Source organism: Rana temporaria, chromosome 3 (genome assembly GCF_905171775.1).
Source record: "Rana temporaria chromosome 3, aRanTem1.1, whole genome shotgun sequence".
NCBI lineage: Eukaryota > Metazoa > Chordata > Amphibia > Anura > Ranidae > Rana > Rana temporaria.
The window spans coordinates 267,181,881-267,199,096 of record NC_053491.1 but is presented as its reverse complement, the minus strand read 5'-3'; the positions used below and the strand labels follow the sequence as shown (position 1 = coordinate 267,199,096).

At 40.5% G+C, this 17,216-nt stretch overlaps 1 protein-coding gene across 6 annotated transcripts in view; it reads left to right on the top strand.

Annotated features, from left to right (window-relative positions):
• Nucleotides 1–17,216, top strand: part of ACSL6 (acyl-CoA synthetase long chain family member 6) — a 324,620-nt gene that overhangs the window by 274,314 nt on the left and 33,090 nt on the right. For 4 of the 6 annotated variants that reach the window (XM_040344653.1, XM_040344650.1, XM_040344654.1 and 1 more), the window contains exons 11-13: nt 5,089–5,166; nt 9,776–9,910; nt 12,968–13,102. In XM_040344653.1, the coding sequence (XP_040200587.1) occupies nt 5,089–5,166; nt 9,776–9,910; nt 12,968–13,102 (348 nt within the window). Of the gene's footprint in view, nt 1–5,088; nt 5,167–5,231; nt 5,310–9,775; nt 9,911–12,967; nt 13,103–17,216 lie in introns of all 6 variants that reach the window. The other 2 variants (XM_040344651.1, XM_040344655.1) reach the window with 2 other exon arrangements.

Below are 17,216 nucleotides of genomic sequence, written 5' to 3'. Positions count from 1 at the left end.
AGAATTCCTTTTAATTTCTGGTGACCCAGGGGGACTACAAAAGAAATAAAATCTTGACAGAGGTTCTAGGTCTTCATCATCCAAAATGTAATGAAAATTTTTGGCAGGCGTTGGGCTTTAACTTTTCCCTCTGATTAATATTACCTATTTCATCCTTCTATAACATTAGTTTCTAATTCTTTCATTAGATTGCTAACAGGAAGAGGATTGTCTTTTTATATAAGATACATGAATGGAAAGGTGGTCTGAAATAGTTTTATTTATTGGGCTTGCACATTTTCTGGTTCAAAGTGCTACCAGCAACATGTTGAGCATATACTGTAAATACCGTATATTATTTTGACAAAAAGTAGTCGGCTCAATTGAGCACAATTATTTTGAGGGCTAAAACTTGACACACCAAAGCTTTTGGCAGTATCTGGAATTGCTACTGGAATTGCCAATATGTCTGAATGTTGTCAGTCTGTGGTAGCGATTTTTTATTTTTTTTTGCAATATTTTCTGATAAACAAAAATCTTAAATTATAAATTCAGAAATTATTTGTTTTTACCTTGTAAAAACACTGTGTTTTAAGTTAGGACTTAATAGCGTCTCAGCTGTTTGGCAGATGAGTTTTTCAGTGCATACAAAAAATGTATTGCGTTGTCACGTACTTGAAGGTACACTATTCTGTCAATCATTCTGTAAAATCATTGCACACCACCCTACAATAAAAGCCAGTGTTTTACAGATTTAAGATATCTGTTACAAAAAAAAGAATTTTGTAAGATGCTAGAAATCAATAAGAAAAATGGTAATAGGCGTGTACAGTATAGGAATGATCGCTCCTACCTTGTAAATGTTTCAATAAGCTTAGTGAAGGTTCTCACCATATCCCATGTCTTTTGGTGGAATTTAGATGTTAATAACTGCACCTTAACATTTGAGTAAGGGATATTGCCTAACTTTTTTTTAAGCCCCCCCCCCTGTTACAGATGTTTTATTCTAGAAGTGTCTGCAGAGAAAATCTGGAATCACATCTGGACTCTGAGAAATTAAAGCAGGTGTCTCTAAAGAAGTACAGAGTGGCAAAAAAAAAGAGAGCGCATTTTAAAGTAAATCTGGTCCCAGACCAATAAGTGCATATTTACATATTCTTAATTTATTTAGTCAGGGCACAGGTACACTTTACGATGACATTTATGAAAATAAATGTAAGATTTCCAGGCAGATATATATTTCACAAATGAATGCACCTCGGCATTTATAAACATATCATTACATTTATTTTTTAAAGCAAGCTTTGTAAGTTGTGGATTTAAACTAGTATCAGCCTCTCACTATCCCCTGTAGAGCAGACCACAAGCTGAGAGTGGGCGACGCAGCATGAAAAGCCTGTGAGTTGTGCTGCAGTGCTTATGTCTGCTGCTTTTCCATAAGTGTTGAACTTTAGCAAAGAATACAAAAAAAAGGCCTACTTTATTGACAGACCAACTCAAACTAAACGGACAGAAATACAAACCCTTTGGCATGTGCCACATACTGTATGTATTTCATTTGTATATTTAAAGCTGAATTCCAGCTATGGCAATTTTTGCATAGCTATGTTCCACCTTGGATTAGTATAAGTACTGTATTTATTGGGGTATAACGCTCACTTTTTTACCCTGGAAATAGAGGGTAAACTGTGCCTGCGTGTTAAATGCAGGGGGCTGTGGAACGTTTTTTCCTGAAACTTCCCTCTTAAAGTTAGGGTGCGTGTTATACGCCGATAAATATGGTACGTATATGCCATACCTGTAGGATTTATGTGGAAGCTAGAAATCATCATTATAGTAGGCACCACTATTACAGGGATCTCAACTAGCTTCCAGGTCATGTGACGAGTGGCTGTTCTGCTGCCTGGTGAACACAGGGGTTTGCACACTAGGCACTATTTACAGAACACTTTGCATTGTATCATTGATTGCAAAGTGTTCTCTGATTGGACAAGATAAAGATTGTGATGTGACCACCCAGAATCTCCACCTGGTTCAGTTTGACAACACTTGAGGTTTATTTACTAAATTTGGAGAGTGCAAAATCTTGTGCAGCTGTGCATGGTAGCCAATCGGCTTTTAACCTCAGCTTGTTTAACCTCCTTGGTGGTATTCCCGAGTGTGTGGCCTGGGAGACGAAATTTCAGGACCATTAGTGGTAACCCAGAGTCACACTCGGAATTGCATTGCTGGATCCTGGAAGAGGTGATAACCTTGTCCCCACTATCCCACGATATACTCCCTTTGTGTCTGGTGGCCCGGATCTTCCACCCAATGTGGGTTCGGTCTTCCACTCCCTGCAAGCGTTGCGGCGCAGGGGGGTGGAACCGGCAGCAGATTCAAAATGTATGAATCACAAAATACATTGTAATCTTATTTGATTACATTACTGTATCAAATCATTTAACCTCATTCCCCCCCCCCCGTGCTTTGTCCAGTGCCATTGCCTGCAATTTTACTTGCCTGCAGGGGTGGTATTGGACAACCAACAAATTACTAGGCACTCCATTCTTTGTCACGGTCATGTCAGAGTACACATTTTCCCTGATAATGAAGTATTTGCACTTTGAAAACAATGAAGTTTGAAACTACTAATTCAGCACCAAAACCTGAGAAGTATATGGGAAGTATAGCAAATGATTCTGAAGAATTTCCAATGGAGCTATGTGCAGATAGAGACATCAGCATGAATTAAAGTCTAATGGCCTACAAGGGAAGGGTCAGCTGGATACAATACATGGCATCAAAGAGCACAATTTGGCATAAAATCCTTCATGCTATGCGAATCGACAACTGGCAACAGTGGGATAAGAACCAAAATCAACCCAAAATGCAGCAATTATGGAATGGCAACATCTTCCGTTCTTTCACTGATTGAACCATTGTTAAATCAGGGCTATTGTTTAACTGATACGCACAAAAGGTGAGAGACATCATGAAGCCACAAGTAGTGATAGACTACAACGCCATGGGAGGAGCTGACCAAGCAATGACATTCTATCTAGCAATGAAAAAACAAAAAAAAAAGTACTACAAGATCTTCAGGCATCTTCTTGAGCAATGCTTGTGGAATGTCTGTCTACTTTCTTTAAAAAAAAGTGACAAGCCTGTGGTATATGCTGACTTTATTTGGAAAATTGATCTTTCTGAACCACCAAACACCAATGGCTGTAAATGGAGCTGGACGTCGTGCTGCTGGCGTCAACCCGGAATGCCTGAAAAATCTGAAAGGAAACAAAGTTCCATTGTCTAGATTGTGACAACGGACTTTGTGTTTCAAAATGTATCATACCTGGGATGTTTACTGAACCAATATGACTAGTAATATTGCACCCTTCTTTGGACAAATTTCAGTGTTTGTGATTTGATTATATTATTGACTAAAATGTATTGAGTAAAATGTAGATATTATATTATTATTTGTTATTTATAGTTATTATTTTATAATTAATTATTTTATTTTCACTCCTCAGTTTTTAGTAAATCCTTTCATTGAGAAAATGCAAAGTGTTGCCTGAATGGCGCTCATGCTAAGCCTCATGTGCTCACAATGCAGCAGGGCAGCTACTTGGCACAGGACCAGAAGTTGGTGCAGATCACCATGATAGTGGTGCCTGCTACACTGATTTCCAGCTTTCAGAAGGACTGGGCAGTTATAAAATATACATACTTAAACCACTTAAGACCCGGACTATTATGCAGGTTAAGGACCTTGCCCCTTTTTGCGATTCGACGCTGTAACTGACAATTGCGCTGTCGTGCGACATGGCTCCCAAACAAAATTGGCGTTATTTCCCCACAAATAGAGCTTTCTTTTGGTGGTATTTGATCACCTCTGCGGTTTTTATTTTTTGCGCTATAAACAAAAATAGAGCGACAATTTTGAAAAAAATTCAATATTTTTTACTTTTTGCTATAATAAATATCCCCCAAAAATATATAAAAACGCTTTTTTCCTCAGTTTAGGCCGATACGTATTCTTCCTGTTTTTGGTAAAAAAAAAAATGCAATAAGCGTTTATCGATTGGTTTGCGCAAAATTTATAGCGTTTACAAAATAAGGGATAGTTTTTTATTGCATTTTTTTACTACTAATGGTGGGTATCGCGATTTTTTTTTTCGTGACTGCGACATTATGGCGGACACATCGGACAATTTTGACACATTTTTGGGACCATTGTAATTTTCACAGCAAAAAGTGCTATAAAAATGCACTGTTAACTGTGAAAATTACAATTGCAGTTTAGGAGTTAACCACTAGGGGGCACTGTAGGGGTTAAGTGTGACCTCATGTGTTTCTAAATGTAGGGGGGCGGGGCTGGACGTGTGATGTCAGTGATTGTCTTTCCCTATATCGGGGAACAGACGATCACTGACATTGCCACAACGAAGAACAGGGAAGGTGTGTTTACACACACCTCTCCCTGTTCTTCAGCTCCGGGGACTGATCGTAGGACACCGGCGGCGATTGGGTCCCGCGGGCACGGTCATGGAGCTTCGGACCAGGTTGGCTGGGCTTAAAGGGACACATACAGGTACGTGATTGTGCCCAGCCGTGCCATTCTGCTGACGTATATCGGCGTGAAGGGGTCCTTAAGTGGTTAATAGTCCAAGCTGACCAATGTAACTTTGTGAAATTGCCATACCTAACACTCAGCTTTAACTAGTTTGTCTGGAGTTCAGCTTTAACCATATATTAGTAATTTTACTACTACATGGTTACTTCAAACCTGTTTAAGTAGACACTGCAATGATATTTCTAATAATTCCAAGCCTCTCAAGATGACAAAAGCACATCAGCGACAAGGCTGGCTGTTCCAGCCGGAAGCATTCTTTGGTGTTTTTAGAGGTTTGTTGCCCTGATGTTTGCTACTCCTGTTAACATACTGTAGCCTCATTTACATTGTGGTCTAACACTGTACTCTATATGCTGCTCTTCTACCTACCTTTTTCTCTTGACAAACCTTCCCCCTTTTTGCACCATTTTTCTTCTTTATTGTTTTATGACTTTCTTGTTGTCTTCCTGTCAGTGTTTCTCTCCTTTTCTGTCTCCCACGCCCTTCACCTGCAGAAAGTGATATTTCCGAAACAGGACGATGTGCTCATCTCCTTCTTGCCTCTGGCTCACATGTTTGAGAGAGTAATACAGGTAAGCCACTTGCCTGATCTGACTTGGCCTTGTTGGGCTGCCTGTGTTTTTTTTTTTCTTTCCAGAGTCAGTGGTCCCCAACATCTGAGGATGTACACATTTCCTATTTGCCTTTAGCACACATGTTTGAGAGAATGGTGCAGGTAAGGTCTTTCTGTGGGTAAAAGTAGTGACACTCTCCCCAAGAATCAAGCTGTACCAAATGTAATAATCTGGGAAAATTAGTAGAACAAAAATCAAAATAACATCTGAAATCGTATACAAATTTCTGGTAAAGCAATTATTAGAATGATTTTTTTAATACTAACATTGGTGGTTTACAGAAGTTGATGTCTTGTATTCAGTTATCTTTTTTTTAAATCTATGATTTGGCAGAAATACACAAACATTGGGACAATTAAAGAGATCCGATATCAAAATTTGTTAAAATCAAATGTCATGTCGTTTAAAACTATGGTGATCAATGTTCTGTCATTTTAAATATCAGACTTCCTTCACTTTTGGGGTATCTCTTAAGAAGTAATTATCCCCCAAGCTTACAACAATGAATCAGAATGTTGAAGCACAGAAAGAAAACATTCTGAAGACAGCCTTAGCATGTCCCTCTTCTTTTGGGCTTATAAGTCTGGCAACCTGCTCAAAACTGTTTAGTGGAAATGGCATTTTTTTTTAAATCCATGAATAGATAATATAATTAGGAGAGCAGGTTATACTACTTTGTTACAGGTCCCGAAGCAAGGGGCATAATAAAATCTCCAAAATGTTGATGTTCTATTAATTTTTGAGCAGTTAAAAAGGCAATACTTCAAACATCTTCTCCTCTCTTTATATTTGGTGCTCCTACACATACGTTTCTTCAGAGCCACAAAGGTGGTCTACCAGTAAATACAGACCTTGCTGGAGCGAAGCCTTGATTAAAACCCTAAAAAAATCTGCAAAAGCAATTTCAAATTCAACCATCACCAATTCCAATCTGATCTTGTACCACTGCAACCACTTCTATATACAACTGAGCCCCCATTTTGGATTATCCAGGTTTATTCAGAAAATTTTAGTGCTCCTACTGGATTCCTTGTTGAAATCCTGTTATTGTATTGTTAGAAGGAGAAAGAGAAACATTTACAGCAAACATAGATATGGATTTTCAGGAGAAAATGCATAGAAATGTAAAGGATTTTAAAAAACAGAATGTTTTTGACCTTAACGCATTCTATGCATTAAGACAAAAACCCTTCTGTGTGTTGCAGCTTCCCCAGCACCACCTAATTACTTACCTGAACCCCATCTTTCTCCAGCGATGTCCACAAGTGTCTTAACCGTCTGGGACTCTCCTTGTGATTGGCTGAGACACGGCTACATTGGCCCCGGCGGCTGTCAATCAAAGTCAGTTAGCAAATCAAGGGAGAGAGGGGGCCGGGTCTCCATGTCTGAATGGACACAGGGAGGTGTGACTCGGCTTGGATGCCCCCATAGCAAGCTGATTGCTGTGGGGGCACTCAACAGCAGAGGGGGGCAAGGAGCAGCGAAGAGGGACCTGAAAGGGGAGGATCCAGGCTTCTCTGTTCAAAACCAACTGCACAGAGAAGGTAAGCATGACATGTTTGTTTTTTAATTTTTTTTTTTTTTTAAAACAAGACTTTACAATCACTTAACCACTTCCATACTGGGCCTATTCTGGCACTCCTCTCCTACATGCAAAAATCATAATTTTTTTGCTAGAAAATTACTCAGAACCCCCAACACTATATGTTTTTTAGCAGACACATTAGGGAATAAAATAACGGTCATTGATACTTTTTATCTCGCACGGTATTTGCGCAATAATTTTTTGTGAATTAAAAAATTACAAAAAATTGGGCCGACTTTATGGTTTTGTATAATGTGAAAGATTGTTACACCGAGTAAATGGATACCCAACATGTCACGCTTTAAAATTGCGCACACTCATGGATTGGCGACAAACTTCAGTACTTAAAAATCTCCATAGGCAATGCTTATTTTTTTTACAGGTTACCAGTTTAGAGTTACAAATGTCTAGTGCTAGAATTGTTGCTTGCGCTCTAACACATGCGGCAATACCTCGCATGTGGTTTTTGAATGGCGTTTACATATGTGGGCGGGACTTGCGTGTGTGTGTTCGCTTATGGGTGCAAGCTACTGAGGACAGGGGCGTTTTTTTTTATTATTTTACTTTTTACATTTTTTTTTTTTTGCACTTTTTTACATTTACATTTTTTTTGATCACCTTTATTCCTATTACAAGCAATGTACACATCACTTGTAATAGGAATATATTGTGACAGGTCCTCTTTATGGAGAGATGCAGGGTCAGTAAGACCACACCTCTCTCCTCCAGGCTGGAAAGCATAAGATTGTGAAAAAAAATTCACTGATCTCATGCTGACAGCCACGATCGCGGCTTTGTTTACATTGAGGAACCAGGGTGTGACATCATAATGTCGCTCCCAGGCCTCCTACAGTCATAGAGATGACTGGTGACTATCTGGTCCCCAGAAATCTCTGCTTCTCATCCGGCACTGGCAGATCATTTCTCCGGGTCCCCGATGGCACGGGAGAGCCCGGAGAAGCACCAGATGGCAGCCGGAGGGGTGACGTCCCCTCTCGTCGCCTATAAGAACGATAAGCGGCGGGATTGCCACTAAAATCATTCTTATGGTGCACAGAATCGCCGCCTGAAAATAGTGATATCTGAATGATGCCTGTAGCTGCAGGTATCGTTCAGATATCCCCACTGAAATGCCAGGACGTCCTAAGGCGGCAAGTGGTTAAACAACTGGTTGGAAAATCTGTGTTAAACAACTCTTCTGGTGCATTGTTGTAGCTACCCGCAGTCGGCATGTAAAAGCTATTACTAGTGCACATTTAGGGCTACGTGCAATGAATTACTACTAGATGCTACTTGAGTAACTCGTACCATAGGGAGCCATTTGTTCTATCTGAGCATCTATTTTAGTAGCATGATTGAGAAAAAAAGTAAACTCTAGTCAACACTGCACAGTGATCACATGATTTTATATATATATATATATATATATATATATATATATATATATATATATATATATATATATATATATATATATGTATATGTGTGTGTATAATGTGTGTGTGTGTGTGTATGTGTATATATATATATATATATATATATATATATATATATATATATATATATAATATGTGTGTGTGTGTATATATATGTGTGTGTGTGTGTGTGTGTGTGTGTGCTACCATTAAGATTGTTCTGGCTGTTAGCTAATTTAGAGGTTTTAAAAATAAGGGGCAAATTTAGCTGATGTAGATGACCAAAGCACCTGTAAATCTAGATGTAAATTGCATAAACTATTGACTGGAACTAATATGGCGCTATTTAAAGTGGTTGTAAGCCCTTAAATATACACAATGAAGTGACTGGCTTCAGGTGATACACAGAGATTAAAAAATGTTCCTACATAAGCTGTACCTGTCTGTCTGCAGCTCTTTTGTTTTCTACATGTATTCAAAGTCCAGAATTATAAAGCTAGTCTGAGAGTTCAGAAAAAGAGCCTGGAGAGCAGAAGTTGCACTTTGCAGAGCTCGGTGGGGAGAGCTATGAGAGCTGATTGGATGGAAGGGATCTACCCCCTTCAGACAGCTCACTAGAACAGAGCTGAGTATCAATAAGCTAGAGCTCCCTTCCATGTCACCTTTTGTTTCTTGGTGTCGGGAAAACTTGCCATAAGTGAATCAGGTTGAGGGCAGAAGAATGAAGCAGCAGACAAAAATTACACTTGGTGCTCTGGACTGCGACAGGTACACACTATAAAGGGATATGCTTTGTTCATATTTCATGTCTGAAGTTTACAAGCAATTTAAATACTTTCTTAGGCAATTTGCACAGTAGAGAAACAATATATGGAGGAGAATTGTTTCATTTAAAAAAGAGCAAGATCCAATACCATGTAAAACCTATTTTCACAAGATTTTTGATACGCTAAACCACTACAAGTTACAGTGGATATAAACCCTCCATACACCCAGTGAAGTGAACAGCCTCAGATGATACACAGTGATGAACCAAATCGCCCTACACAAGTTTTACATGTATATCTGCTATATTCACATTTATATACAGTTTAGAAAGTTCAGATGTGTTAGATTTTTTTCAGAGTGTGCTGTCTGGGCATACAGCCAAGATAGCTAACATTGCTGATTGGAGGAAAGGCACACACCCCCTCTCATCATAGGCAGAGACTCTCAGAGGTTTTTTGTTACAGGGCCAGCTCCCTGCTAATCTATTTATAGCAACCTCCCCAGACAGAAGTGTCAGGCTGCTTTTATCTGATGTGTCAGAGAATTTGTCAGGAGTTATCAGGCTGATAACAGAGGAACGGGTCCGGAGAAAGCTATGGGACTTGGCTCTTTGAAGAGAGATAACCAAATACTGCAGATATGTGCCCAGCTCAAATTTCATGAATTGAGATTACATCCACTTTAAATCTAGTTATATTCTAAAACTTTGTGACTGCATGTTTTGACTTTAATTACTAAACTTTAGCTAAACAATTTTAAACAATTCTAATTCAACGTGTTGTTTTTCTTACCTTAACAGTCTGTGGTATACTGCCATGGTGGTCGCATTGGGTTCTTTCAAGGCGACATTCGTCTTTTATCCGATGACATGAAGACTTTGCGGCCAACAATCTTCCCAGTTGTTCCAAGATTATTAAACAGAATGTATGACAAGGTGGGTTATCGTGTGGATATTTGTTTCTACTTAAACTAGGTCATAGCCAAATGTAAAATATTTAGTAAATTATCTTTGTTACTTTGATGAGTTTAACTTCACTTAAACTGCTGAGCAGGATACATATATACCGTATATACTCCAGTATAGGCTGAGTTTTTCAGCCCTTTTTTTTGGGGGGGCTTAAAATGAGGTACATAGGTTGGGAAAAAGGCACATCTATCAGGTTTAACAAAAAAAAAAAAATAGGTAAAAACTGGGAATTCGTTAAAACATTCTTCCTGATCAGCAAATACTCCCTCAGAATTGGTTGGTTCAACATATTCACAGCTTTTACTGTAAATAACTCTTTCAGCATGTGAATGTTCAGTGTCTTTATTGAAGACTTTAAAGGAACAATTTAGCATACAGTATGGACCTTTATGTTTGTATACATAGTCATTATAGCCCTGCTTAATTGCCTCTTAAGGGCAGATAAAATCAGTTCAGTCCAGGCTTCTTATTAATTTAGTTGCCCTCATGCAGTCTGCACTCTTTATTATTATTTATTTTTTTACAACATCCTTTTTGCGAACTGCTACCCAGAATTGAACTGCTTATTCAAGATGAGGTGTCATCAACACTTTGATAAATAAAACCTAGAGAACAGGAATACCACAAACCTGTTGCAACGTATGTATGCTGAGCCTTTTGTTTGTATTTTTTGATTTGAGAATGAAGGTTACAGAAAGGATGGCTGCAACATTTGGCCGGCAAGGCAATGTAAAAACAATGTACAGGTAAGATGAGTTCAACTTGGGTACAATCAACCTGCCCATACATGGTTCAAATCTCGGCTGATCCCTGCTGAACCAGCCAAGATTTGAACAGTCTATGGTCAGTGTTCTATCGATATGTGCCCTCTGTCCAAAAGTTCCTGCACTCCAGCTGAGTTGCCACTCAGCTGGAGTGACGTCACCATAGCGCGTGCTCACATCGTCTGAGGTTTTTTTAACGGGCAATACCATTTCACAGGCACAATTGAAAACAATCCTAAGAGCGGAGGGACACCGTGATGTCAGATTGTGCCTTGCTGTAAACCCACGGCGCAACAGCGAGGCACAATATGACGAATCCCTCCGCTGTTTGCATAGCATTAAAGCATCTGGCCGAGAAATGATATCGCCTGTCGAAAAAAGGCACCTACGATGTGCGCATGCGCTATGGGACGTCACTCCAGCTGATCGTCAATGTTACCAATTTTATCTTCACAGCAATGTAAAATGCATTGCACTTTAGTTGGCTGTTGCTGCTACCCTGTTTCCAAGGGTAAGCCTGTAGAATGGGGATGGCTAATATAAAGACAAATTCATCTACTTATATAAGCCATTTTTAAAGTGGTTCTAAAGTCTAAATATTTTTTACCTTAATGTATTCCTTGCTTGATTCCCCCTGCTGTGGCCATCTGTAGCGGCTGTCCCCGTTCTCACAGGCATTGCTGAGGCAGCGGAAGTCATTGGCTTCTGCCGCTGTCAGTCAGATTCTGTGCTGATGGAGTGGGGTCGGGGCCGAGAGCGCACTGTCTGGTGTCTATGGATGCAGGCAACGCAGTTTGGAAGTGGGCTTGCAGGTATGACACAATAGAAAGCATCTTCCTATGGTGACTCAAAAACAGGAGGTTCTGGGCTGCTCTGTGCAATTTCATTGCACAGAGCTGGCAAGTTTAAATCTATTTGTTAGTTTAAAATGTTTTAAACAAACTGATTTTATAATTGTATGACCTGGTATCGGCCTCCTGCAGTCCCTACACAGAAGACCTGTAGTGTAAGAGCAAGGAGCAAATCGGTTCATGTGCCGACAAGAATCATGCTGATAGAGAGCAGAGTGACAGGGAGATGTGATCATTACTGTGCCGCTTCTCTTTTCACTGTCCAGTCACAGGGTGGGTGGATCCAGAACAACCTGGGCTCATAGGAAGTGGGTTAAATGAAGCTGGCCATCAGACTAAAGACGTATAATGGGAGAAAAAGTTTACTGTAAGGGAAATGGAATGAAGGGGATTATTGCACCAATATTGTTGTTTTTTTTGTGTAAGAGCATGCAATGATGATCAACTATTATTTTTTTCTTATTTTTGACTGGCGTTCATTTTGAAAGCCCACCTCCACTTTTAAAAATTAAAAATTAACCTTTGTAGTGAGCCCTCCTAAACGTAAAGGGTTAAATGTTAAATATTTCTAAGGGTACAGGAATAGGGTGTGAATACCTACCCTTATTCCTCACTCCAGCAAGGTGGTCTCAGTGTTGACTGGTACTCACAGCTTGGTCTGGCTCCAGTCGCACTCCAGACTTATCAGCATACAATACAAGGTTAATGTCCCTGTAATGTAAATGATGATGTTGAGGCTCTGCCAACATACTAGAGCTTCTAGCAAAGGAGGAGATTACCATAACCAGCTGAAGCGGGGGAACAGGTAAGTAATGGAGCCTCTTCATCTCTCCCCTAGAAATAGTGAGAATAAAATTCTTGTAGTGGGGCTTTAGGCTGGGTTCACACTAAACACGGATGCAGCTGACAGCAGGGGTCCGGTGTGTCCCTGTTCTCCGTTTCAGGGATTAATCGGGCCCAAATTTTGGCCTGAATTTGGACCTGAAACAGAGCCAAAAATGCACAGGACCCCTGTGCAATTTGCTCGGCAGCCGCCCTGGAGGTGTGTGAACCAGCAACATTGAGAGCCAATCACAATCTCCTGTCTTGCAAATTGGATGCGGGGGAAACCCACATCACATTGGCACTAGTGTGAACCCAACCTTAAAAGGAAACTACTGCTTTCATAATAACCAGAGTATTTAGCCTTCTCCTTTGCATAATTACAAGAAATCTTCAAGTCGCATCTTACCTGTGCTCGGCATCTTTGTTGATTGGATGTTTTTTCATCTGTATATTGCAAAAAGGTTATTAAAAATGTACTATACAAAATATATTTATACGGTATGTGTGCAAAGTATTCATGTCATGATCTGCTGTTCTTGTAAGTGTTTGTGTCTAGAAATGTCTTTCATCTCACTCTGTGCTAGATCTTTAGTCAAGCAGATACACCCATTAAGCGATGGATTCTTGAATTTGCATCTCGAAGGAAAGAAGCTGAAGTGAAGAGAGGGGTCATTCGAAACAACAGTATATGGGACAGACTGCTCTTCAATAAAGTGCAGGTAGGAAGGAGCAATTGTATAAATACACAAAATGTGCAAAATAAAGTATTAATTATTTGATATGAGAGGCCTGGATGAGCACTTTTGATGGTATGTTTGTACATCTAAACGAAAAATATATTTATTTTATGCATTAAACTGTATGCACACGAGTGTATAAAAGCAACTGCTATATACTCTGGATCTTTCTGCCAGGAGATGGCAGAAAAATAAAAAATTCTAGGTTTTGGTGCGCAATTATGCACATGTATCCGTGTTTGTAGTGTATGGCATTTAGAAGCATTTGAGCGTGAACTCATTCTACTAGTCAAAATATTCCTTTAATCTAGCTACTGGAATAAATGTAAGCGTGTATGCATGTGTTTTTGCACGTTTATGCATACATTATGCTTCAAATGCGTATTTGGTGCATTTTTTTAATGCCCCTAAATGTTGCTCTTTAAATACAGATCTAAATGCCTAATGTGCATAATATGCTAATATTGAACTGCGTTTTTAACCACTTCCCGACGGCCGTATGACTATATACGGCCGCAGGGTGGTTCTACATCTCTGGGGCGCCGTCATTTGACGTCCGCCCCTTTCCACGTTCCCCGCGCGCGCTCCCGAGCGCGCAGCGGGGAACTGCTGTGCTGGCCGTGTCCCTTGGACACAGCCAATCACAGATCGCCGTGAACGGCCAATCGGAGCGGCCGTTTCCTAGGCAATCTGTGCGGCCAATGAGAGATGATCTCATATGTTTACATATGAGATCATCTCTCATTCCCGGCTCTCGCAGACAGCGGTGCTGTCAGGGGAGAGAGGAGACGGATCTGTGTCTCTTGTACATAGAGACACAGATCGGTCACCCCCCCCAGTCATCCCCCTTCCCCCACAGTTAGAACACTAATTAGGATACACATTTAACCCCTTCCTCACCCCCTAGTGTTAACCCCTTCAATGCCAGTCACATTTATACAGTAATTAGTGCATATTTATAGCACTGATTGCAGTATAAATGTGAATGGTGCCAAAAATGTGTAAAACGTGTCCGATGTGTTCGCCATAATGTCGCAGTCGCAATAAAAATCGCAGATCGCTGCTATTTCTAGTAAAAAAAAAAATAATAAAAAATAATAATTCTGTCCCTTATTTTGTAGGCGCTATAACTTTTGCGCAAACCAGTCGCTTATTGCGATTTTTTTTTTTTTTTTTTTTACTAAAAATATGTAGAATACGTATCGGAGGATAAAAAATGTTTTTTTAAAAAAAATTGAGCTATTTATTACAGCAACAAGTAAAAATGTATTTTTTTTTTTTTTAAATTGTCGCTCTATTTTTGTTTATAGCGCAAAAAATAAAAACCGCAGAGGTGATCAAATACCACCAAAAGAAAGCACTATTTGTGGGAAAAAAAGGATGTCAATTTTGTTTGGGAGCCACGTCGCACGACCGCGCAATTGTCAGTAAAAGCGACGCAGTGCCGAATCGCAAAAAGTCCTCTGGGCAGGAAGGGGGTTTAAGTGCCCAGTAAGGAAGTGGTTAAAGGTAAAAAAGGTGACAGATCCATGTTTGCTATCACCACTTCACCTCCCCTGCCATCTTCTCCAGCACTTCCTTCAGACCAGCGTTTTTTTAAGAAATTAGGTAGCCACTGATGATGTAAATCCTGTGCATGCACGCTGGAGCAGTGGCAGCTGGTGGGTTTTTGTTTGGGGGGTGGCAAACTACCAAGCCCCCCCCCCCTCCGTGCAGCAACTCAAACGCCCCTCATCACTGTCTGATGGTCGGTCCACCTGCACTTACCCCTTCTAGACAGCCAAGACGTGGCGAGGATCGGGCAACCGAGGAGCAGCGGCTGGGACCGGGCATCCATGCATCGGCTCTTCTCCTCTTCTCTTTCTCCTCCCCTCCTCCTAGGCGTCCAATAGAAGCGCCTGTCCTTTCAGCCATTTGGGTGACGAGTATCAGATGCGCTACTCGATTGGCTGGTAGAAGGGTCAGTGTTGCTACAGCGAATATTCATTCACTTTTGTAACACACCTGGGTGGGATCGGAGCTTACTCTCTGCGACCAGATCCTACTCTATTTAGAAGCCGATTGGAGCCTCTGGCTCTAATCAGGTGCTTAAAAAAAAACTGGCCACTCTAATTCATGCGACCAGTGACCTAAAAAGGTCCGGACGCATGAATAGGGGGTGACCGCGGCCGTTATGCATGAAACTATCCATTGCCTTTAGGGGGGTGGTGAGAAGAGCAGGGCGGCACCCGGGCACACCTAATGGATGCGCTGCCCCTGCACTGGAGTTACCTTATCCTCGCACAAGGCTTCATTCTGGCTATTTTACTGACATATACTCCACAGGCAGGGTACACAAAAAACTAGGGGAAAGGAGAGGGAGTTTTTTTGACATAAGAGACATACAAAGGCTCGTCCTCTATCCTGTAGTAATGTTTTTTAGACTTTGGTTACATTTTAAAAGCAAGAAGTGTCGGCACAAACTGTATATTGGTTGCAGGTTGTGAACCATTTTTAAACAAGCGCAAAAATAATTTTTAGCGAGTTAGGTACATTTAAGGGTGTTTTCTAAAGCAAAGATGGTTAACAATCAAGACAAAAGTCGTTGGTTTCTCACAGATGCTTATAAATGTGTCCTAATCGACAACATTATTGCCAAGTCCATACATAGTTGATGGTGGTTCTGTGATAGGATATATTCCGGCAAATTAAAGTAATGTCTTTCTCTTGATACTGACATGCTTACATGCTCACATTCAGCAGAGCTTATCTCATCGCAACCAATATCCTGTAGGCTGTAAATTTCCAGTCTGCCCAATAGTTCTCTTCTTCCCGAAGGATATCTTTTGAACCTGTTGAAACCCAAATGGGAATTTGTCAATTGTAACTGCCAAAGCTGAAGACAGATGTTAGCTGTCTGATGCCAATGAAGCAGCTTTAATGTTGCTTGTATCGGCAATGCGTTTTGTGCTTGGTACCTATCATCTGTGAACACTTTAGTATATGTTTAATATAATCGTAAAACCGAGTTAACCAAATATGCAGTACTATGCCAAAGTTTTAGGCAGGTGTGAAAAAATGCTGTAAAGTAGGAGTGCTTTCAAATATATATTTTAATTGTTTATTTTTATCAATTACCAAAATGAAAAGTGGCAGAACAGAAGAAAATCTAAATCAAATCAATATTTGGTATAACTTCCCACATCAAAAATGAATAGTTGCCTGTTAGCGCAGACGGCAGGAATATTTGCGTGCAACATTGCAAAATGCCCTGCATGCTCCCAGCTTACCAGCGGTTATCGGAAAGATCCTGATCGCTGCTTGCATTCAGGAGGTTTCAGATCATGTGACTGCCGGGACAGCCAATCATGGTAGTCACATGATCATAGACCCCTGCCCCACCTCTGGTATCTAAAAACCATTAAAGAGCGAAGAGGTGCCGGCTCCAAAAGGTAAAATTGAAATATAAAGTACCGTATTTATCAGCGTATAACGCGCACCCCAATTTTAAGAGGGAATTTTCTGGAATTTTTTTTTTTTTTAAACAACTTTGAAGAAGCAATCTAAGGGTCAGTGCCCATAAATGTCCATCTGCAGCCTGATTAAATTAAAGGGTAAACATTTTACTACATGATGGAGATCTATGAAAAAGATCTGGTGTTTTCCAATAAGTGCAATAATGACATTCATTTTCCAATATAAACCACTTTTGCTTTGGTGACTTAGTCCTCTTTGACTTCACAGGCTGTAATTCTGTCTGATTACCACACATAGGCATCCTCTTAGACATTATGTGCAGTTTCTACTTGCTAATTGTTATAATAAAACTGATAATTTGGTGAAAATCTGTGTATTCTATTTCTGCAGTAGAATACACACCATATGCTGTGATCACACACATACCTCAGAGGGCAAGGAGCAGGACGAGCGCCAGCCGGAAAAATCACAGAGCCGTCTCGGCTGTCACGTCACACATGCACTGTCCCGCCTCCGCCATCGACATTGGACCATCTCTGGTCCAGTGCTGGTGGCGGAGGCGGGACTGTGCGTGTGATGCGACAGCCGAGTGAGAGCCGAGAGGAGATGACGGCTCGGTGATTTCCGGTGGGCGCTCGTC